Raw genomic sequence first — 24,378 nt, 5'->3', positions numbered from 1 at the left:
GGCAACTTATTTACACACAAGGCAGTATGCACATGGATTGAGCTGCCAGCAGTAGTAGTTGAGGCAGATATTCTAACAACATTTAAAAGGCATTTGAACAAATACATAGATAGTAAGGGTTTAGAAGGATATGGGCCAATTGCAGGGAATTGGGCTTAGTGTGGATGGACATTTTTAGTTGGCACGGATCAGTTTGGGCCAAAGGGTCTGTCTCCATGCTGACTCTGAGAGAGGAGAAATATTTACAGAAGACATAAAGGATATTTTTTTAAAGAGTGGTTCATGTGTGGAAGAGGAGGTGGTGGATGCAGGCACAGGTACAATGTTTAAAAGACATTTAGATACTTATGTGAATAACAAATGTTGGAGGAATATGGACTTATTGCAGGCAGGTGAGACTAGTTTAACTTGGGATTTTGGTCAGTATAGACTGGTTGGACCAAAGGATCTAGTCTTGTGCTGTACGACTCTGACTCTATAGTTGTAGAATCCCTACAGTGTGAAAACACATCATTCGGCCTTTCAAGTTTCCACTCACCCAACAAACAGCATTCCACCCAGACCCACCCCCTACCCTGTCCCTGTAACCCGGCATTTCCCATGACTGATCCACCTAGCCTGCATATCCCTGGACGCCATTGGCTATTCAGTATGGCCAGCCCACCTAACCCACACATCTTTGGATTGTGGGAGGAAACCAGAGCAAACCTGTGCAGACACGGTGAATGTGAAAACTCCACACAGACAATCACCCATGGTTGGAATCAAGCCTCTGTTGTGAGATAGTAGTGCTAACCACCGAGTCACCATATTGCATAATGCTAACATACAGTAAGTTGCAACTTGTTAGGATAAGCGAATTAAGACTCACTAGTGGTTCATCCCTGAACACTTAACCAAATAGGCCCTACGGCCCAGTATAGAAAGGAAAGTTGGTGGCAGCACTGTACCCTAACAATTAGAAGGTATTGAAAGCAAAACACTATGGATGTAGAAAATCAGGACTAACACATACAATGCTGGAGCAACTCCGATCTGTCAGCTTGCACACAGAAAGAGAGAGAGAGAGATATGAATAGTTCATGTCCTGAGCTCAAAAACTCTTCTTTGTAACTGAAAGAGTTGATAAATGATGGATTTTTTTTTAAAATTGTATATGTTGTTGATAAAGGGGGAGGAGGAATGAGTGCAGGAGCAGCAACTCATTTTCTGCTTGGGTACTTAACAGACTTGAGGATTCAATACTTTATTGAACATCTTCAAAACACACATACTGTGCACTGTTTGGATTACCCACCTACCACCCAACTTTGCACCTTGTTTATGTCTTGTTGGTTTCAGTGTCAGCAGTGCTGACCTAGTTCTTTCTCATCAAGCCTACTATTCAAGTCTATTTTACATCTCGGAATCTCCTTTAGTCTCCCATAAGCATTCTTTTGCATTTGACATCCTCACTGGCTGTTCCACCTGCTTTTCCTCCTGCTTTAACAAAGCATTTAAAAACACCAATTTCCAAAAAGGCCTTTTGACTCAATGTTATGTCCGTTTCGCTCTCTACATACGTTACTAGATCAGCTGGGTTTTCCAGAATTTGCTGCCTTTTTTTAACTGGTAGTGATTGAATGTATTGTTGGACTAGTGTTCTAACAGTAATGGGATTGTTGTTTATTACGTCAAGGTAAAAATGGTGTTTGTAAAAAAAATCACAGAAGAATAAAGTTTCAGAAGACAGGGAAGTTTAAGTCAGCAGCAGCTGGTGCTTAAATAGACAAGCAAGTCAGCAGTACTGGTGGAAGGAACAGTGGTACAAAAGCAAGCTAAGATTTTTACCTCTGAGCAGATAAGTGAGTGAGCTGGGAAGAAGATAAAAATAAACGCTGTGCAGTTACTGGGTCTTTTTTAAAGAAATCTCTCTATAGGGACAGTAACAATTTGAGATTCACTTTTTTTTTAAAGATTACATTACATTCCCTACAGTGTGGAAACAGGCCCTTCGGCCCAGCAAGTCTACACCGCCTCTTGAAGCATCCCACCCAGACCCATCCCCCTATAACCCCACACACCCCTGAACACTATGGGCAATCCACCTAACCTGCACATCTTTGGACTGTGGGAGGAAGCCAGACCACCCAGAGAAAACCCACACAGACACCGGGAGAATGTGCAAACTCCGCACAGACGGTTACCCGAGGCTGGAATCGAACCTGGGTCCCTGGTGCTGTGAGGCTGCAGTGCTAACCACTGAGCCACTGTGCTGCCCCGATATTATAATAGTTTTAAGATGTTGGTGTTGCTGCCTGGCCAGCATTTATTGAGCATCTCTTGTTGACTTTGAGGTGGTGGTGAGCTGCTAGTTTGAACTGCAGCGGCCGAATTAGGTAGACCTGTAATTAGGCTTTTGACCCAATGACACGGGGTCAGCAAGACATTTCCAAGTCAAGAGAGTGAATGACCTGGAGGGGAAATTGTAGGTGATGGCGTTCCCATGAACCTGCTCCCCTTGTCCTTCTAGATGACAGTGGTTGGGGTTTGCAATATGCTGTGACAAGGAGCCTGAGTGAATTTCTGCACGTTATAGAGCGTGTGCACACTTCTGTTATTATGCGTCAGTTTTGGAAGGAATGAATGTGGGATTCCTAGTGTCTGACCTATTCGTGTCACCACAGTATTTATATGGCTAGTCCAGTTCACTTTATACTCGGTGTAATCCCCAGGATATTTTAGTGGCAATGTCTATCTATTCAATGTAACTTCCAACGATTTATTATCACTTGATAAACTATAACATGTTGAGACAAGTGCCTCTTGTAAAGATGCGCTAGTGGTTCAGTATCTACCACTTAACAAAATGTGACCTTAGATCCAGAGTAAAAGGGAGCATTGATATCCAAGAAGGGGCTGTTTAACATGTTTAACTTTTATTTTAAGAGTAAAAAGGAGGATCGATGCAGTCCCAACCCCAATCATTAGCTGCTAATGCTTGGCTACGTAATGCATACAATATCAACTAGTGTATATTTAAGCATACAAAAAAACTAAAATGCAATGATTAGCCCTATGTCAAAAGACTCCTGCAATATTTATAAAATATTTCACTTGGACCCAGCAGCTTCTGATTGCCAATGGTACTTGAAAGACCCTCATCTGAAAAGCCTGATATTTAATTGCAGGTTGGAGAATTCTACTAGTACAGAGTCAGAGTCAAAAGATGTACGGCATAGAAACAGACCCTTCAGTCCAACTCATCCATGCCAACCAAATGTCCTTAAATAAATCCAGTCCCATTGCCAGCATTTGTCCCATATCCCTCTTAAACCCTTTTTATTCATATACCTTTTAAATAATTGTATAATTGTACCAGCCTCCTCCACTTACTCATTCCTTCAATGCACCATCTACTGTGTATAAAAAAAAGTTGCCCCTTAAGTCCCTTTTTAAATATTTCTCCCCTCTCTCACCTCACACCTATGCCCTTTTGGACTCCTTCGTCCTGGGGAAAAGACTTTGTCTACTTACCCTATCCATGCCTCTTCATGCTTTTATAAACCTCCAAAAGGACACCCCTCAGCCTGTGATGCTTGAAAGAAAATAGCCCCAGCCTATTCATCCTCTTCCTTTTAGCTCCAACCTTCCGAAACCTGGCAACATCCTTGTAAATCTCTTCGGTACCCCTTTTAAGTTTCACAACATCCTTTCTATAGCAAGGAGACCAGAATGTTTGAATTAGCATCTGCTTCTATATTAATAGACAGAATTGTCAGTAGGTAAGGGATCTCTCTGGCCTAGCACAGGAAATACCAGCTCGACTGGGCCTATAAGAAGGATTCACACTTAGTGTCCTATCTTTAATGCTGTGGTAGAAAGACACCAGAAGAATTAGCTCCACAAGCACTCTTCCTAAACACTGCAACACAAAGTCACAGATCTCTATGGTTTCAAAGACTTTTTTTATTTGTAAGTGGGTTAAGTTTAATTTTTCTACTGCTGGCCCAAAATAATTCAGGAATTTCACAGAAGCAGCTAGTGAGAATATTTTATAGTTGAACTTGGCAAATTGATATTTCGAGCTTTTTTAAGATTTGTTTTATCAATAAATTTGATGTGTGTGAAAATTGATTTTGGTTTTATTTTCTGTTTCCAGCCACCCAGAGTCTCTGGTGTTAAAGTGTACACTGATCAAGTGGACAAGCGACAAGTGATCATCGATTTGCAAATTAGGTAAGTTTTTATTTTCTTATTGGTCACATTTTAATTAATTCCAACATCATTTATTCCTCTCAAAATGTGAGTGAAGCATATTGTCTTAGTTTATCTAGAATTGGTTTACTTTACCCATCGTTGCTTTTCATTGTATTCCTTAAATCGTCCAATAATCTAATATTAAATTCTTCTCTTAACACAATCGCAGTTGTAGATTGAGAAAACTACGGTGGTAAAATTATTGAATGCAAACGAATTACTTTGATCGTATTTCAGTTAATGAAACATTTTTTATAAAGTATTTCCCTGCTGCAGCTTTTAAAAATACAATTAGATACTTCCCATTTCTAACCTAGATTTCAAAAATTAACGTTTTTCAATACCATAAATTAATAATTGAAACCAAATATGTGGTCAGTGTAATATACTTAAGGAAAAAGATGAATTTAGTTGTTATTGACCACAAAGCTTCTGTACAAAATTTCCTAGCAACATGTCTGATTCTGTTACAAACAGAGATACGATTTGCCATTATTATATTATTATATGTCACCAGTAAGCTATTAGAGTTTGAACTACATGGAATCTGATCTTCTATTTCAAGTCATTCGTATGTTCCTATTTATTTGTCTCTTAATTCTCTGCCACAATAATAACTTGGATTTGTATGTTGCCATCAATGCAGAGAAGTAGAATTTAATGGGGGAATGAGTAAACATGGTCAGTATGCTGAAGAAGCCCTTTTGGTAGGGATGACCAAGATTGTTGTCAAAGAGAAGTGGTTTTAAAGAAAACCCTGAAATATGAGAGAGGTGAAAATGCAGAGAGGTTTGTGGAGCGATTTTTTTTTTTTTAAAAGAACTTTGGGCTATAAGTTGCTGAAGATATGGCCACTAACGGGGTGGAGATCCATTAGGATTGAACGTCTCTCTCTTTCCTTCATTCTGACCTTCATTCTTCGCCCCCACCCCTGCATCATGCCCCTTGTTTATACCGCTGTGCTGCTGTAAACTTGCCTTGTAATCCCCACATCAAATTACTGAACTAATCTAATCTCTTTCTTTTATGCAAGCATGAAATGTCAAAAACAAGAGTTGGCTACAGGGATCTTGTTTAAATATATTGCTGCCCCATCACCTTGTGTGTACCATAATGTAAAAACTTGGGGTGACACATTGGCTTACCCATAGGAAATGCACGGTTACAGGGATAGGGGAGGGGAGTAGATGAGGGTGGGATGCTGTTCACAGGGTCAGTGTGGATTCCATGAACCAAGTGGCCTACTTTCACATTGTAAGGATTCTATGATTCTGTCTTTTGGATCACTCTGATCTGCATTACTGTTCTTTATTTTTGGTTTCCACTTTTGGCCACCTGTAATGTTTGTTTTCAAGCTTGATATATACGAAGTGAAAAAAGCTTTATAATAAGTTCTAATATTAAAATATTGCAGGCAAAAATTGAATATACAATAAACCCTCCTACAGTATTGTCATTGTATTTAAAATTTTTAATGTAGACTATAGTCTACATAACTTTCTCTCAAAATGGCCCAGAAATATGGTCCCAGAGATGGTTAATGATTGATCAGGCATTTTTAGCATTTGTATCTGCCTGGAAACTATCCAAAGCTTATGCAATTGAATATAAAAGGAACTGACTTGAACAGTTGGTGTAATAGGAAATTGGTTAACCCTACCAAGCTCACATTTAGTTGATGTCATCAGTACTTGCTCTTTTTTGCAAAATAGTTTGAAAATAATTGAAGAAAACTTGTAGCTGTTTTTACTATTCCATGTAAATTAATCAATGCTGGCCTGTTATCATGTTTTTGAGGTGAAGATCTGAGAAATGGAAAATTTTGATGCTTTATACTCTATCAAAAGAATAATCTTGTTAATCAGTACAAAATACCAAAAGTCAGGTGAAAGCAAAAACCATTTGCATTTATATTGCACATATGTGGTAAAATGCCCAAGGTCTCCTCACAGGAGTTTATTTAGACAAAATATCATTATCAACACTGAGACAAAGATAGGTATTTAAATAGTTAATTGAAAGCTTAGTCAAAGAGCGAGGTGTTGAGGAGATTCATGAGAGAAAAGTAAAGGACCAGCAACATTTGATAGGTGAAGTTGAGAGGTTAGGGTAAAGAAAGGTTAATGCAAAATTGGTATTTATTAGGCAAAGGAAGTCTGAACATGTACAATGGACCAGCAATCGAGTCCTTGGAGAAGTGTAGGACTAGCAGACGAAGGAAAACTCGTATTTGTATGTAAATAATTTAACAAAACATACTGTTTCATTTGTAACTTTGATAATCAAATTACAGTAATGGCAAAAACCTTATTGGAGAGCTTTTTAAATTTATTCTTGTGATGTGTCTGTTACTGGCTAGGCCAGCATTCATTTTCAATTCCTAATTACTGGAGAACAGTTAAGTCAACCACATTACAATGGGTTTGGAGTCAGTTGGAGGCCAGACCATGTAAAAATGTCAGACAGTGATCAGTAACCCTCCTTTTGAAGTTCTGAAGAAAGTTCACTAGACTTGTAAAGTTAACTTTGCTTTCTCTTTACTGATGCTGCCAAATTTGCTGAGTTTTCTCTTGCAGTTTCTGATTTTGTTTGATTTCCAGAATTCACAGTTTTAATTTAAGGATGACACAGAATTCCTTCCCTCAAGGAGGTTAGTGAGCCAGTTGAGTTTTCCTTCACCAAAAAATTGATGTAACAGTATAGGACAACACAATACAGTACAGCTCAGACAGGTCTTTCAGGCCCACCAAGCCTGCACTGATTCCAGATCCTTATTTAGATCCGCTACTTATCACCGTAAACTGTTTCTGTCCCTCTGTTTGCCTCCTGTTAATGTGCCTAACAAGGTACACTTTAAACATAGCTAATTCACACCTGACTTTGATTTTCCAAAATGCATCACTTTTTATTTCTGTATTAAACCCCATCTGCTATTTCTGTCCCCAAAACTGCAATCTATTCAATCCTCCTCCCTTTTTGCAAACTTGTCAATTTTGGTGTCAGCTGCACACTTATTAATCAGGCCGCCTACATTTTTGATAATCTTCCCCAGTAGAGGGTCCTCCTGACAGGAACAGCTGGTCATCATTAAGATAATAAAATGTGAGGCTGGATGAACACAGCAGGCCAAGCAGCATCTCAGGAGCACAAAAGCTAACATCATTAAGCTAACTTTTTGAAGATTTTTATTGAATTAAAATTTCACCATCTTCCATAGGATTTAAATCTATGGCCCAAACCATTGGCCTACCAGTCCAGTGATTTTACACAACAGTGCCTCCCCATAAGTGTTATTGAGGTTGCACTCATCCAAGGCAAGTGGAGAAGTTATGCTGTCAGATTACTGATTTGTAAATGATGGACAAGTGTTGAGGATTCAAAAGGTCAGTCATTTTCTGTAGGATCCCTAGCCTCTGATCAACACTTGCAACATCTCTCTAACATTGACTGGTTTAACTTCTTCAAAGTTAGTAGTGGAGAATTCAGGTGTAGAGTTCTGGAATAGGTGGACAATGATTTGGGTGGTAGTGACATGTTCAGAGGCTTCAGAGAGGAGAATGAGCTTGCAGATGAGATGGCAGTTTTCAGCAACATATGCCAGAGGTTTTCTCTTAAGGATGAGATTGATATTGATGGATAAGAGAGGAAAGCAGAACCTGAGGGGAGAGAACCATTAAAAATATCATTTATTGTGAAAGCCAGGAAGGGAGTTTGGGTGGCCAGAAATTTATTTTAAAGAAAGTTAGGAAGGGAGAAGGTCTCACTAGCAAGTAGACTACTGAGGAGGCATGAGGGGAGTTGAGAGATAAATTGGAGAAATTTGGACTAAATTCTGTTCGATTTAAAAGTTTGGGACTAATGCAGACAGGAACCTTTTAAGAGGACAAAAACAAAAAATGATGGCAAAACTCAACAGGTCTGACAATCCCTGTGGGGAGAAAGCAGAGTTAATATTTTGAGTCTAGTGACTCGTCAGCATAAATACCACTTTTCCTAGCTACTGTCCGTTCTGGTGAAGCAAAAGTTGGGAGGGGTTGGAGGTCTGCAAGAAGCGAGCAAATAGGTGGAAAGAGAGTCTGGAGATAGAGATGAAAGTGGTTGACAAATGAAGGGATTATTGATAGCAGGACAGGGCAGAGGAAAAGCTGAATAGTGATAATGAGAGCTGGGATTAGAAGAGAATGGGTAGGCAATACTGAAAACAGCCCAAGTAATGTGATAATACAATTGACAGTGGATGACAAGGGGTTGGATGTGCTAAAAGCAATCCATGTCACAACAGGATTGCATGTACGGCTGGATGACAACATATGGAAGAATGGAATCAGTCTCAAAGTTATTGAACTGTATTGAGTTCTAGAGGCTACAGGGTCTGGAAGCAAAAAATGAGATGCTGTTCTTTGAGCATGCGCTGAGGCTTGCTGGAGCACTACAGCAAGCCCAAGACAGACAGGTTGGCATGGGAACACCTGTAGTGTATTGAAGCAGCAGGTAACTGAAAGCTCTGGGCCTTTTTTTAAAAAACAGACAGGTTGTATGTGTTCTACAAAGTGGTCACCCACTCTGCCGCCTTTCCTTAAATGCTGCCAGTCATGCTGAGTTTCTCCAGCAATTTCTGCTTTGTTTCAGATCCCCAGCATCTGCAACTCTTTTACTTTAATTTAACTTGAGAGGAACTTTGACAGTGGGCTCAGAAAAAGAAGTGGCAGAGGCAGGTGATAAATATCAAAATGTTTGAGACTAAATTCTGTTAGATTTAAAATAGTTGTGGAAAAGGACAGAACTGACCAAAAAGTTAAAGTTCTAAATTGGAGTAGAGTCAATTTTGGTGATATTAGTAATAAAAACAGAAGTTGTTGGAAAAGCTCTGCAGGTCTGGCAGCATCTGTAAGAGAAATTAAGTTAAAGTTTCGAGTCTGGTAGCCCTTCCTCAGAACTGATATTTGGTAGTAATAGATGGGAGATTTCAGAAGTTGATTGCGGGAGGTTATTTGCGGGTAACAGGATGGTTGAGAAGTGGAGGTTTTTTAAAAATTAGGCAGCAAGAGTTCAGAGACAATGGGAACTGCAGATGCTGGAGATTCCAAGATAATAAAATGTGAGGCTGGATGAACACGGCAGGCCAAGCAGCATCTCAGGAGCACAAAAGCTGACGTTTCGGGCCTAGACCCTTCATCAGAGAGGGGGATGGGGGGAGGGAACTGGAATAAATAGGGAGAGAGGGGGAGGCGGACCGAAGATGGAGAGTAAAGAAGATAGGTGGAGAGGGTGTAGGTGGGGAGGTAGGGAGGGGATAGGTCAGTCCAGGGAAGACGGACAGGTCAAGGAGGTGGGATGAGGTTAGTAGGTAGCTGGGGGTGCGGCTTGGGGTGGGAGGAAGGGATGGGTGAGAGGAAGAACCGGTTAGGGAGGCAGAGACAGGTTGGACTGGTTTTGGGATGCAGTGGGTGGGGGGGAAGAGCTGGGCTGGTTGTGTGGTGCAGTGGGGGGAGGGGATGAACTGGGCTGGTTTAGGGATGCGGTGGGGGAAGGGGAGATTTTGAAACTGGTGAAGTCCACATTGATACCATATGGCTGCAGGGTTCCCAGGCAGAATATGAGTTGCTGTTCCTGCAACCTTCGGGTGGCATCATTGTGGCAGTGCAGGAGGCCCATGATGGAGATGTCATCAAGAGAATGGGAGGGGGAGTGGAAATGGTTTGTGACTGGGAGGTGCAGTTGTTTGTTGTGAACTGAGCGGAGGTGTTCTGCAAAGCGGTCCCCAAGCCTCCGCTTGGTTTCCCCAATGTAGAGGAAGCCGCACCGGGTACAGTGGATGCAGTGCAGAGACATTGTGTTTCTGTTAGTGTGAAGGGCAAGGCTGGCTGATGTAGGGAATACTGGATGATGAGAGAAATTGAAGCTGTCATCAAGAAAAAGGAGGAATATGTCAGGTATAGACAACTGAGATCGAGTGAATTCCGAATGGAGGATAAGGGTGGTAGGAATGTAGTTGAGAGGGAAATCCGGAGGGCAGAACAGAGACATGAGCTTGCTTTGGCAATGGAGATAAGGAGAATCCAAAAATATTTTTCTATAAATACATTAAGGACAAAAGATTAACTAGGGAGACAGCAGGCACCTTTAAAGATCAAGTTGGCCATCTATGTGTAGAACTACAAGAGATGGTGAAGATAATGAATATCTCATGTCAGTATTTACTGTGGAGAAGAACCTGGAAGTTAGGGAACTTGGGAAATGAATAGTGATGTCTTGAAAAGAGTTCATATTACAGAAGAGGAGGTGCTGGAGGTCTTCAAATGTATATAGGTAGATTAATCCCCAGGACCTGATCAGGTGTTTCCCTGAACTTTGTAGGAAGAGATTGCTGTGCCCCTTGCTGACATATTTGTATCATTGACAGCCATGAGTGTGGTACCAGAAGACTGGAGGCTGGCGAATGTGGTGCCATTATTTAAGAAAGGCTGTAAGGAAAACTCGAGGAAATACAGACCAGTGAGCCTTATGTTAGTGGTTGGTAAATTGTTGGAGGGGATTCTGATGGACAGGACTTGCATGCATTTGAAAAGGCAAGGACTGATTTAATGATAATCAACATGGTGCTTTATGGTGTAGCTAGATCTGATGAATTTTGAGTGTCTAATTGAACTCAAGAGACCACAGGTAAGACCTGTTCCAAGAAACCAGCCAAAATGATAGGGAGAACATTGATCTTCCTCTCCATTGACATGGAATAGCAAGATGAAAAGCTTCTGTTATCGTTATACATCACGTAAACTCATCTGAAACATTCCTTTTTGTACCTGTTCTGACTTCTAGTTCTAAGGCAAACCTTTCATTTTGCTCTGTGCACGTTATAAAATTAATGATTTGTACCTTTTATTAGGGAAGAGTTTTTAAAATTGAATACTTTCAGACCAAAGGGAGATTGAGCATGTTGGAGTTTGACTTGTAAATTTTTCACTACTTCACAGTTGCTACTTCAACAGATTCCCAGATTTTGTAAGCTAAAATAAAACACTGCTGTTTTTGATATTTCAGCAGATACTGAATGATATGGTAAATCATGTAAAAAGTTCAGTCGAACTTATTAAAACACTGTTACTCATTTTAAAAGGATGGATGCAGTTTTTCAAGTACTGAGATTTTACAATTTCAGTCTACAATGCACAGTGGTATGCTAGTATAATTTAAATATTAAACCAAGGATCAGCAATAACTAAAGGCTTGATGAACATTTGTTAATCTTTTATTTGTTCAAGGAATATGGGTGTGACGGAAAGGCTTGTATTTATTGCCGACAGCATATTGACCTTTAGAAAGTCTGGGTGAGCTGCCATCTTGAACCACTGTAGTACGTGGTATAGATACATGCAGAGTGCTGTCGGGAATGAAGTTCTAAGGTTTGGACCCAGCGACGGCGTCACCACATCCCAAGATCAGAAGCGATTCAAGAAAGCAGCTCACCATTGCCTTCTGCAGGGTAACTAAGAAAGAGCAATAAATGCTGACCTAACTAGCAATACTCACACATGATGAATAATATTTTTTAAAAGTACAGATGGTAATCTAATTATCAAGTTTGACAGACCTTGTACATATTAAATATTCATACCTTTTTCCAATACTTTGAATTTGAAATCATTTTGCTTTGCAATTCAGCCTGTTTTCCCTGTTTCTTTAGGTCTTTTTAATACATCTAAAAATGTTTTATATGTTGATTACATCCCTCTTGTCCAAGCTTGTTAAAACATGTATTTTATCCACAGTGCATTTTAGAAAAGAAAATGTTATTTTTATTACTTTTTATTATTTCCTTGATTTTGTTTTTCAATCTCCCTGATGTGTCATTGCTAGCTTCTGAAGATTTCAAGGAAGTGTTTCTACATTAACAAAAGTTAGATGCCCTTATTCTCTCTCTGTTCACTTCTGTTAAGCTATTAAGTATTTGGAAACCATTGTTAGATTTCTCTTCCAGTAAAAATTATTAAAACTGGTTTTGCCTGATAATGCCAGAGATGCACAGCATAGAAAAAGGCCCTTGAGCCCATTGAGTCTGTGATAGTCAAAGACGACAACTACCTAACTATGCTAATCCCATTATCCAGTGTTTGGCCCATAGCCTTGTATGCTTTATCAGGTTTATTTGAAATCATAAGCTTTTGGAGAACTGCTCGTGTGTCAGGTGACCTGACACAGGAGTAGCGCTTTGAAAACTTGTGATTTTAAATAAACCTGTTGGACTAAACCGGGAGTCGTATGACTTCTGACCTTATCCACCCCAGCCCAACACCAGCATCTCCACAACTTGTATATTTTGGCATTGGAAATGCCCATCTAAATACTTGTTAAATATTATGAAGGATTTTGCCTCGACCATCCTTTACGGACAGTGAGTTCCACCTCTGGGTTTTAAATAAAAAGCTGTCCCCTCATTGCCTCTAAAGCTCCTGATCCTTACCTTTAAACTTGTGCCCTCTGGTAATTGATCCCTCCACCAAAGGAAAAGTTCATTTTAGAGTACTCTATCTGTGCCCATAATAATTTTATACTTCGCAGTCTCAGTCTCCTCTCCTCTAAGGAAAGCAACTCCAGTCTATCCAATTTCTCTTCATAACTAAAACTGTTCAACCCAGGTATTTTCCAGGTAAATTTCCTCTGCACCCTCTCCAGTACAATCACATCATTCCTTTAATATGGATTCCACATTTGGGCCATGTAAAGATGGCAGTTTTCTTCCCGAAAAAGACATTAGTGAGTTTGTTTTTCCAACTATCTCATGAGATTCATGATCATCATTAGATCCCTAATTCCAGACATTTTCATTGAATTCCAATTCCACCATCTGCCATGGCAGGATTCGAGCCTGTGTCCCCAGAATGTTAGCTGGATTAACTGTCCAATAATAATACCACTAGGTCACCGCCTCGCCTAATTTGATAGTGATAAAAATGATTTTTGTGCCATCCATGAAATGGGTGTCTTCACTGCATTTATGATGTATGCATTGTATTGTTTCATTGTTATTTCTGTAACAGCATGGAAACTTCTTCACCATACTTCAAATTATGATGACAGTGACCTTGTACAAATCAATCAAAATCATTTACACTGATATTTCATACCTTGTAACATCCCAAGATGCTTTCGGCACTTTTTTGAAGAATTGAACATGATGTCTACACTTCCCCAGTAACAAACTGGACACTTGCATTTTTAGGACTCATTCTTCACACAAGAGAACATATTCTTTGGCTATGTCTTATTTGAGATAAGTGTTTTTTTGGGGGGGGGAATTTGGAGCACCATGGGAATTAACCATTCCTCATTTTGGTTTGTTTGCTTGTTGTCTCGTACCAGAGAGAAGATCTGAGGAATCAATAATGTTTGCTGCTTCGTACTCTGTTAAGAGAACGTGTTCCTATGTCAATCTATGCAAGAAGTCAAAGGAAAGTGAATCAGAATAAGAACAAAAGTTAGAAAGGGGAAGTAGAAAAATTGTGTGGAGAAATCACAGGTCAGAATCGAGCAGGGCTGTTAGTGGAAAAATAATGGGAATGGAATAAGTAATGCTAAGAAGATAACCCATAATGCTTTATGTTTGAATATGCAGAACATTCACAGTAAAGTAGATGAATTGTTTGTACAAATAGATCAAAACTGGTATGATACAGTCTGGATTGTGGAGATGTGGCAGCATGGTGATCCAGAATGGGAGCTGAATATCTGGGCGTTTTCAGTTTTTAGGAAGGATAGACAAAAATGACGGAGCATTATTGCTGGTTAAAGTAGAAATTAATTCAAAATGAAGAAAGGTATTAACTCTGATAATGTGAAATCTGTATGGGTGGAGAGTTTTGAGAAGATTTGTAGCTCAGGTTGAGGTTCTGGATGTGAGTTTGCTTGCTGAGCTGGAAGGCTAGTTTTCAGACGTTTCGTCACTCCGACGAAGCGCTGGTGTTATGTCCTGCTTTCTATTTATCTGGTTAGGTTTCCTTGGGTTGGTGATGTCATTTCCTGTTCTTTTTCTCAGGGGATGGTAGATTGGCTGGGTAGAGCTGAGAAACACCAAGAAAAAAAAAACATTTGTGGGGGTTGTATGTAGACTCCGAAACTGTAGGGGTTATGCTGGGAATGATATTAGAGGAAATTAGAGATGAATGCAATAACGGAACATCTGTAATTATGGGTGACTTTAATCTGCAGAAAGGTTAATAGACAATGGATTCCCGGAGTGTCAATGGGACGGTCTCCTGGACTGATACGTTTAGAAACCAGTTTAAAGAACTGGCCATTCTAGACTGGGTATTATGTAATAAGCAAGGAATAATTGGCAATCTAGTTATACAGGGCCCCTTGAGGATGAGCAAAGATAGATGAAGAAGATGATAGAATGGAGAATGAGATCACTGATTCTGAGACTTCTGAATTTAAATAGAGGAAATAAGATCTGAGTTGGTCATGATAGATTGGGGATGCTATTTAAAGGGATAATGGTGAAGAGGCAATGCCAAACATTGAAAGCGAATTTGTGAACTGCAACAATTATCCATTCCTGATTGGACCACCTTTCTTGTTCTACTTTTGCCAATCATGGCTTACATGGGATGTTAGAGAGAGCATTAGGGCCAAGGAAGAGGCATACAAATTGGACAGAAAAGACAACGGACCTGAAGAATGGCAGCAGTTTTAAATTTAGCAAAGCAGGACAAAGGGATTGGTTTTTTTTAGAAAAAGGGAAAATGGCGTTTTGGAGTGAGCTTGCATGGAATGGAAATATTGACTGTAAAACATTCCAGAAGTATGTGAATAGAACAAGATTTGTGAAAACAATTTTCAGTTTCTTGCAGTCAGGAACAAAGACGGCAAGCTAATTTGATATATTCTTTGGTTCTGTCCTCACAGAAGACTCCAAATAACATAATGGAAACGTTGGGAAGTATAGGGTTGAGCAGGAGGAACTGCAGGAAATCCTGTACTATTATGAAAATGATGTTGGGAAAATTGGGGTTGATGGTAGATGAATGCCTAGGACCTGGTAACCTACACTTGAGTACCTAAGGAAGTGAACCTAGAAGTATTGGATTCGTTGGTCATCTTCCAAGATTCTACAGACTCGAACAGTTTTTACAAATTGGAGGTTACTAGTGAAACACCGCTCTTTAAAATGAGGGAGGCTGAGGGAAAAATAACAGGATTATAGACCAGTTACCTGGACAATGGGAGTGAGGGAAAATGCGAGTCTCCTTCCCACAAGATTTAATAACTGAGTACTTGGATAACAGTGGCAGGGTTGGACAGAATCAGCATGGCTTTACGAAAGGAAAATTATGCTTGACAAAACTACTGGAATTCTTTGAGGATGTAACTTGTCGAGTTGATTGGGGAGTCAGTGGATGTGATTTATTGGACTTTCAGAAGGCTTTCAAAGTCCCACAGAGGAGATTAATGTATAAAATTAATGCACATGGGATTAGGGGTAATGCATTGAGATTGTTAACGAGTTTTCTAACTAACAGATAATGAAGAGTACAAATAAATCTGTCTTTTCTGAATAGCAGGCAGTGATGAGTGTGGCTATGACAAGAATCAGTGGTCAGACCGCAGTTCTTCACAATATATATAAATGATTTAGATCAGGGAACAATGTGTAATATCCAATTCTGCAGATGATTCCAAACTGGCTGGGAGGGTAAACTAAGAGGAGGATGCAGAGATACATCAGAATGATTTGGACAAGCTAAGCGAGTGAGCAAGTCCATGGCAGATGCAGTGTAATTTGGGTAAAGATGAGGTTTTCCACTTTGAGAGGAGCAGGAAAGTTGGTTATTATCCAAATGTGTAAAAATTAAGGGGAATGTACAACAAGACCTGAGTGTATTTGTACATCACTGAAGGTAAGTATTCAGGTGCAGCATGTGGTCAAGAAAGTATGTAGTATGTGCGCTTCTCTAAGAAGAGGATTAGAGTGCAGGAGCAGTGAGGCCTTACTGCAATTGTACCGGGCCTTGGTGAGACCGCACCTGGAATATTGTGTACAGTTTTGGCCTCCTTACCTGAGGAAGGATGCCGTTGCTGTAGAGGGAGTGCAGTGAAGGTCTGCCAAACTGAGTCCTGGCATGGCAGACCAACCTAATGAGGGGAGTCTAAATCAGGTAGGATTATCATTGCTGGAGTTCAGAAGAATGAAGGGGGATGTTGCCAATGACAGGGGCAACTAGTCTAAAGATATGGGTAATCCATTTAGGACTGATGAGAAATGTTTTACATCCAGAGAGTGGTGAGCCTGTGGAATTCATTACCCGGACAAGCAGATAGTACCAAAGCATTTTGCAATTTCAAGGAGGAGTTGGATATAGCACTTGGGCTAAAGGGATCAAAGGATATGGGGGAAAAGCACGGAAAGGCTCTAAGATTGATCAGCCATGATCATATTTAATAGCAGATTAGGCTTGAAGGAGTGATGTTTCTGTGATCCTTCACAGCATTCAGCCTTTGATTATGCACATACAGTTTGAGAAGAAAATGAAAGTGTGCATTAAATTGATTCTGCCACTGGCCAATTCATTTTGTTAATCTTTTGATGCCTTTTGGGAGCGGTTTTAGAATGCTCTTTAATGTGTGTCACATGTTTTCACTTCTGCATTGTCAACAAATTTTGCTGTCTTGCTTCCAGTGCACAAATAGATTAGTATAATACAGGGTCTATAATGTAATATTGCTTGACACTAGCCTGGATTTTGAAGGCATATGTTTCACATATCTGTCTTTCCAGAATAAGGTAGGTGAGCTTGCAGAATGGGTAGGTACCTGGGACTTCAATGTTGTGACCATTTTGGAGACATGGACAGAGCAGGGTCAGGAATGGATGTTGCGGGTTCCAGGGTTTAGATCTTTCATTAAGATCAGGGAAGGTGGTAAAAGAGGGGGAGGTGTGGCTTTGTTAGTCAAGGACAGTATAACGGTGGCTGAAAGAACTTTTGACAAGGACTCATCTACTGAGGTGGTATGGGCTGAGGTCAGAAACAGGAGAGGAGAGGTCACACTGTTGGGAGTTTTTTATAGGCCTCCACAAAGTTCTACGGATGTGGAGGAGAGGATTGACAAAACGATTCTGGGCAGGAGTGAAAGGAACAGGGTGGTCATTATGGGAGACTTTAACTTCCCCTAACATTGACTGGAAATGCAATAACTCTAGTACGTCGGATGAATCAGTTTTTGTCCAATGTGTGCAGGAGGGTTTCCTGACACAGCATGTCGAAGGGTCAACAAGAGGGGAGGCCACACTGGATCTGGTACTTGGTAATGAACCAGGCCAGGTGTTTGATTTAGTGGTAGGTGAGCACTTTGGAGAGAGTGACCGTAATTCGGTTATGTTTACCTTAGCAATGGAAAGGGATAGGAACGTGCCACCGGGCAAGAGTTATAGATGGGGGAAGGGCAATTATAATGTGATTAGACAAGACTTAGGAGGCATAGAATGGGGTAGAAAAATGCAGGGGATGGGGACAATCGAAATGTGGAGCTGGTTTAAGGAACAGGTATTGCGTGTCCTTGAAAGGTATGTCCCTGTCAGGCAGGGAGGAAGTGAAAAGGTAAGGGAACCGTGGTTTAACAAAGAAATTGTAACTCTTGTTAAGCAGAAGAGGGAGGCTAATGTGACGATGAGACGAGATGGTTCAGGTGAGACGATGGAGAGTGACAGATTAGCTAGGAAGGATTTAGAGAGAGTTAAGAAGAGCAAGGAGGGGACATGAGCAGACATTAGCAGGCAGAATAAAGGAGAACCCTAAAGTTTTCTATAGGTATGTGAGGAATAAGAGAATGACTAGGGTAGGAGTAGGGCCAGTCAAAGACAGAAGTGGGAAGTTGTGTGTGGACCCTGCGGAGATCGGAGAGTTGCTAAATGATTATTTCTCATCTGTTTTCACTGAGGAACAGGAGAATATTGTAGAGGAGATGACTGAGTTATGGGCTACTAGAATTGAAAGGATTAAGTTTAGTAAGGAGGAGGTGTTATCAATTCTAGAAAGTGTAAAGGTAGATAAATCCCCTGGACCGGATGGGATTTTTCCGAGGATTCTCTGGGAAGCTAGGGAGGTGGTGGTGGAGCCTTTGGCCTTGATCTTTGAGTCTGCATTGTCTACAGGTTTAGTACCAGAGGAATGGAGGATTGCAAATGTTGTGCCCTTGTTCAAGAAGGGCAGTAGGGATGACCCAGGTAATTATAGACCTGTGAGCCTTGCATCTGTTGTAGGAAAAGTTTTGGAAAGGATTGTAAGAGATAGGATTTATAATTATCTAGCAAGCAACAATTTGATTGGAGATAGTGAGCTTGGATTCATCAAGGGCAGGTCGTGTCTCACAAACCTCATTGAGTTTTTTGAGAAGGTGACCAAGCATGTGGATGAGGGAAGGGCAGTTGACGTGGTGTACATGGACTTCAGTAAAGCCTTTGATAAGGCTTCACATGGTAGGCTATTGGAGAAAATACAGAGGCATGGGATTGAGGGAGTTTTAGCAGTTTGGATTAGAAACTGGCTTTCTGTAAGAAGGCAACGAGTGGTGGTTGATGGAAAATATTCAGCCTAGAGTCTGGTTACTAGTGGTGTGCCTGAAGGATCTGTTTTGGGACCACTGCTGTCTGTCATTTTTATAAATGACTTGGACACAGGCATAGGTGGATGGGTTAGTAAGTTTGCAGATGACACTCAAGTGGGTGGAGTGGTGGACAGTGTGGAAGAATGTTGTAGGTTGCAGGGAGCCTTGGATAAACTGCAGAATTGGGCTGAAAGGTGGCAAATGGAGTTCAATGTGGATAAATGTGAGGTGATTCACTTTTTGGGAGGAATAATAGCAAGGCAGAATATCGGGTCAATGGAAAGATTCTTGGTAGTGTGGATGTGCAGAGGGATCTTGGTGTCCATGTACGTAGACTCCTGAAAGTTGCCACCCAGGTTGACAGTGCTGTTAAAAAGGCTTACGGTGTGTTAGGCTTTATTAGTAGAGGGATTGAGTTCCAGAGTCGTGATGTCATGCTGCAACTGTACAAAATGCTAGTGCGGCCTCACTTGGAATATTGCATACAGTTCTGGTCACCCCATTACAGGAAGGATGTGGAAGCATTGGAAAAGGTGCAGAGGAGATTTACCAGGATGTTGCCTGGTCTGGAGTGAAGGCCCTATGAAGAAAGGCTGAGGGATTTGGGTCTGTTCTCATTGGAGAGAAGAAGGCTAAGAGGGGATTTAATGGAGACATACAAGATGATCAGAGGATTAGATAGGGTGTACAGTGAGAGTCCTTTTCCGAGGATGATGACTTCAGCCTGTACAAGGGGGCATAGCTACAAATTGGGGGGGTGATAGATTTAAGACAGATGTCAGAGGCAGGTTCTTTACTCGGAGTGGTAAGGGCATGGAACGCCCTGCCCGCCAATGTAGTTAACTCAGCCACATTAGGGGCATTTAAACAGTTCTGTGATAAGCAGATGGATGATGATGGGATAGTGTAGGGGGAGGGGCTTAGATTAGTTTACAGGTTGGCACAACTTTGAGGGCCGAAGGGCCTGTTCTGCGCCGTATTGTTCTATGTTCTCTTGAGGTGGTTGCTGTGCCATCATCATGGCGCAGTTGCAATATTGTAATAAAGTTTATTGGACCTTCATATCTCTGTAAAACAATCCTCAGAGCCTCAAGATTTAATGATTCAAATGTTGTGGTCAGATTGACGGACATATGAAGTATTCCTGGCAATACTCTCAACTTTTTTCCTCATGGCTTTTGAGGCGATAAATGTCAGAAGTTCCCCCGAAAAGTCTGCAGTCTTACTCTGTCAGTGGCAGGGTTTCCTCAGCCATACGGTTACAATCTTCCTGATAGTGGTTATTTACTCCATCAGCGGTCAGCTGCCCTCTGAGACTGCAAATAGCATATCTATGGAAAGCTCTTTAACCTCAGCTGCTTCCATCCCAAAACCAAGCCAACCACATGCAGCAAAATATTGTGTTGCTCATTCTGTGTCAAATTTGCAAACCACTTAATTTCTTTAATTCTGCCTTCAGAAGACTCAGCCTGTCCTTTTCATGTTGACAAATCAAAACTTTTATCAAGTTAGACCTGATCAACCAGACACTCCACACCTCATGCTGAAGGAGAGACTCGAGGAATAATTTGAGCACTTCCCATACCTTGGCAGCTACCTCTTTGAAAAGCCACCACAGACCAGGAGACCCAACAAAGTATGAGGTACACCTGCTCAGCCTTTTACATACTACGGCAGTGATAAACATCGCCACAAGTCAGCAAAAGCCCTAGTATAAACAGCAGTTGGTGTCACCACATTCTGGTAATGCAGTGAGACCTGGAATGTATGCCAGTGGCCCATGAGCACCAGAGAATTTCAAGCAGCAAAGCCTCTGCCATATTTTCTGAATTCAGTCGAAGGATTGCCAAACAAATGCAAGTGTCTTTTTCTAGGCAAAACTCCAGCAAGACCAACAACAATGGACCTTACTGAAAAAGGTCTTCCCCCACTTTTCTGCTTCCTCAAAACTCAAAGTCAGCAGTCCGGGGGAGGACAAAGAGGATACTTCAAAAATGCTTTCTCTTAAAAGCCTGATTGGAAGAAGCTTGCTACCAATCATTGCAAATGGCAGCAACTGGCCCATCAAGTTGCTTCAAGCTTTGGGGAAGGTGATGGCCTGGTGCTAGTGTCACTGGCCTAGTAAACCAGAGCCCACTGTTACTCTCTGGGGATCTGGGCTCAATCCCAACACAGCAGATGAGGAATTCGAATTCAAGCATAAGCTGCAGTTTAAAGTTTAATAAAACCAAACAACCATTGTTATAACCCTGTGATAATGGGAACTACAGATGCTGGAGAATCCAAGATAATAAAGTGTGAAGCTGGATGAACACAGCAGGCCAAGCAGCATCTCAGGAGCACAAAAGCTGACGTTTCGGTCCTAGACCCTTCATCAGAACTCAAATTGTTATAACCCGTCTGAATATCCCTTTTGGGAATGGCCAGCCTTACCCTGGTCTAACGTATACGTGATTCCAGATCCACAGCCATATGGTTGACTCTAAAATGACCCAGCAATTCACTCCATTGTATTAAACAGCTCAAAATACTCAAAACAGATCAACTACTTCGCATTAACCTAGGTACTAGAACTTATAATGGCAAACTGTCAACCCTGAAAAGTCCTAACATCTAGGAATTTGAGCCAAAATTATCTCACGTAACAGTCTGATGTAGTCATGTTCAGGAAATCATATCCGACAGGCAATGTCCCCAGATACTGCCCTCACCATCCCGAATTAGTTCTGTCCCATTGGTTGGACAAACCCAGCAGAGATAACAGTACAGTTGTGTACAATCTAGAGGGAGTTACCTGGGAATCCAGGGTCAATTGTCAGGGCTCCCATAATCTCTTGCGGCACCAAGTCAAGCGTTGGCAAGGAAACCTGTTGAGCGCTACATGCTGTCCTCCCTCAGCAAATGATGCTATGCTCTTCCACATTGAATGCCATTTGAAGGAAACACTGAATGCGGCTAGGACAGGATTGTACTTTGGGGTTTCCAATACCTTGTACCAAGTGTGGATTACAACATGACTACTGGCTGTTACTGGGCCTACAGCGTGTGGTGATGGAATCAACAGAGGGAAAAGCATTCTTGAACTCATCCTTGTAAATCTGCCTGCTCTAGATAAATCTGTACATAACTGTATTGGTAGGAATGATCACCGCACAGTCCTTGTAGAGATGAAGTCCATTCTTCTCACTGAGAATACCCTCCATTGTGTTGTGGAGTGTGACCGTTGTGCTAAATGGGACACATTTCAAACAGGTCTAGTAACTAAAGACTGGCCTAGGGGCCATTGGCAGTAGTGGAATTGTGCTCAACCACAATTTGCAACCTCCTGTCCCTGTGTATGGGGAAGTGATGACATAGTGGTAATGATGCTGGACTAACACAGGAAATGCTTTGGGGACCTGGGTTCAAATCCCACAAAGGCAGATGACAAAATGTTAATTTCAGACGTTTCGTCACCATTCTAGGTAACATCACCAGTGAGCCTCCGACGAAGCGCTGGTGTTATGTCCCGCTTTCGATTTATCTGGTTAGGTTTCCTTGGGTTGGTGATGTCATTTCCTGTTCTTTTTCTCAGGGGAGGGTAGATTGATTTGGAGCCAATGTGTTTGTTGATGGAGTTCCAGTTGGAATGCCATGCTTCTAGGAATTCTCGTGCATGTCTCTGTTTGGCTTGTCCTAGGATGGATGTGTTGTCCCAATCAAAGTGGTGTCCTTCCTTATCTGTATGTAAGGATACGAGTGATAGTGGGTCATGTCGTTTTGTGGCTAGTTGATGTTCATGCATCCTGGTGGCTAGCTTCCTGCCAGTTTGTCCAATGTAGTGTTTGTCACAGTTCTTGCAAGGTATTTTGTAGATGACATTCGTTTTATTTGTTGTCTGTATAGGGTCTTTTCAGTTCATTAGCTATTTACTATATAGTTGGCCCTTGAATTTGATCTTCCAAAGTACATCACCTCGCATTTGTCCGGATTGGAACTCCATCTGCCATTTATCTGCCCAACTCTCCAGTCTAACTATATTCTGCTGTAATCTCTGACAGTCCCCTTCACTATCAGCTACTCCACCAATCTTAGTGTCATCAGCAAACTTGCTGATCAGACCACCTACACCTTCCTCCAGATCATTTACATATACCACAAACAACAGTGGTCCCAGCACAGATCCCTGTGGAACACCACTGGTCACAGGTCTCCAATTTGAGAAACTCCCCTCTACTACTACCCTCTGTCTCTGTTGCCTACCCAGTTTTTTTATCCATCTAGCGAGCACACCCTGGACCCCATGCGACTTCACTTTCTCCATCAGCCTACCATGGGGAACCTTATCAAACACCTTGCTGAAGCCCATGTATATGACATCTACAGCCTTTCCCTCCTCAATCAACTTTGTCACGTCCTCAAAGAATTCTATTAAGTTGGTAAGACATGACCTTCCCTGCACAAAACCATGTTGCCTGTCACTGATAAGCCCATTTTCTTTCAAATGGGAAAAGATCCTATCCCTCCAGTATCTTCTCCAGTAGCTTCCCTACCACTGATGTCAGGCTCACCGGTCGATAATTACCTGGATTATCCTTGCTGCCCTTCTTAAACAAGGGGACCTCACCCGTGTCCAAGGACGCTGCAAAGATATCAGTTAAGGCCCTGGCTATCTCCTCTCTCGCTGCCCTCAATAACCTGGGATAGATCCCATCCGGACCTGGGGACTTGTCCACCTTAATGTCTTTTAGGATACCTAACACTTCCTCCTTCCTTATGTCAACTTGAACTAGAGTAAGCAAACATCTATCCCTAACCTCAACATCCATCATGTCCCTCTCCTCGGTGAATACCGATGCAAAGTACTCGTTAAGAATGTCACCCATTTTCTCTGGATCAGCGCATAACTTTCCTTCTTTGTCCTTAAGTGGGCCAATCCTTTCTCTAGTTACCCTCTTGCTCTTTATATATGAATAAAAGGCTTTGGGGTTTTCCTTAACAATGTTTGCCAGCAATATCTCATGTCCTCTCTTAGCCCTCTTAATCCCTTGTTTCAGATTCGCTCTACGTTCCCGATATTCTTGCAAAGCGTCGTCTGTCTTCAGTCGCCTAGACCTCATGTATGCTTCCTTTTTTCTCTTGGCCACTCTCACAATTTCACCTGTCATCCATGGCTCCCTAATCATGCCTTTTCTATTCCTCATTTTCACAGGAACATGTCTCTCCTGCACGCTAATCAACCTCTCCTTAAAAGCCTCCCACATATCAAATGTGGATTTACCTTCAAACAGTTTCTCCCAATCTACATTCCTGAGATCCTGCTGAATCTTGGTATAGTCGGCCTTCTCCCAGTTTAGTACTCCTTCCTTTAGGATCACTCCTATCCTTGTCCATGAGTATTGTAAAACTCACGGAATTGTGGTCGCTATTTCCAAAGTAGTCCCCTACTGTAATATTAACCACCTGGCCGGGTTCATTCCCTAGCACCAGGTCCAGTACGGCCCCTTCCTGAGTTGGACTACATACATACTGCTCTAGAAAACCCTCCTGGACACACCT

The 24,378-nt window shown here is 41.5% G+C and overlaps 1 protein-coding gene across 3 annotated transcripts in view; it reads left to right on the top strand.

The window, feature by feature from the left end:
- The window catches only part of LOC125454261 (extended synaptotagmin-3-like), a 141,299-nt gene that overhangs the window by 41,568 nt on the left and 75,353 nt on the right, over window positions 1-24,378 (top strand). For all 3 annotated transcript variants that reach the window (XM_048534852.2, XM_048534853.2, XM_048534854.2), the window contains one exon: window positions 4,142-4,218. In XM_048534852.2, coding sequence (XP_048390809.2) covers window positions 4,142-4,218 — 77 coding nt within the window. The remainder of the gene's footprint in view (window positions 1-4,141; window positions 4,219-24,378) is intronic.

This window comes from Stegostoma tigrinum, chromosome 7, assembly GCF_030684315.1.
Source record: "Stegostoma tigrinum isolate sSteTig4 chromosome 7, sSteTig4.hap1, whole genome shotgun sequence".
Classification (NCBI taxonomy): Eukaryota; Metazoa; Chordata; class Chondrichthyes; order Orectolobiformes; family Stegostomatidae; genus Stegostoma; species Stegostoma tigrinum.
Note: the sequence above shows the minus strand (reverse complement) of the source record. Positions and strands in the feature narration are given on the sequence as shown.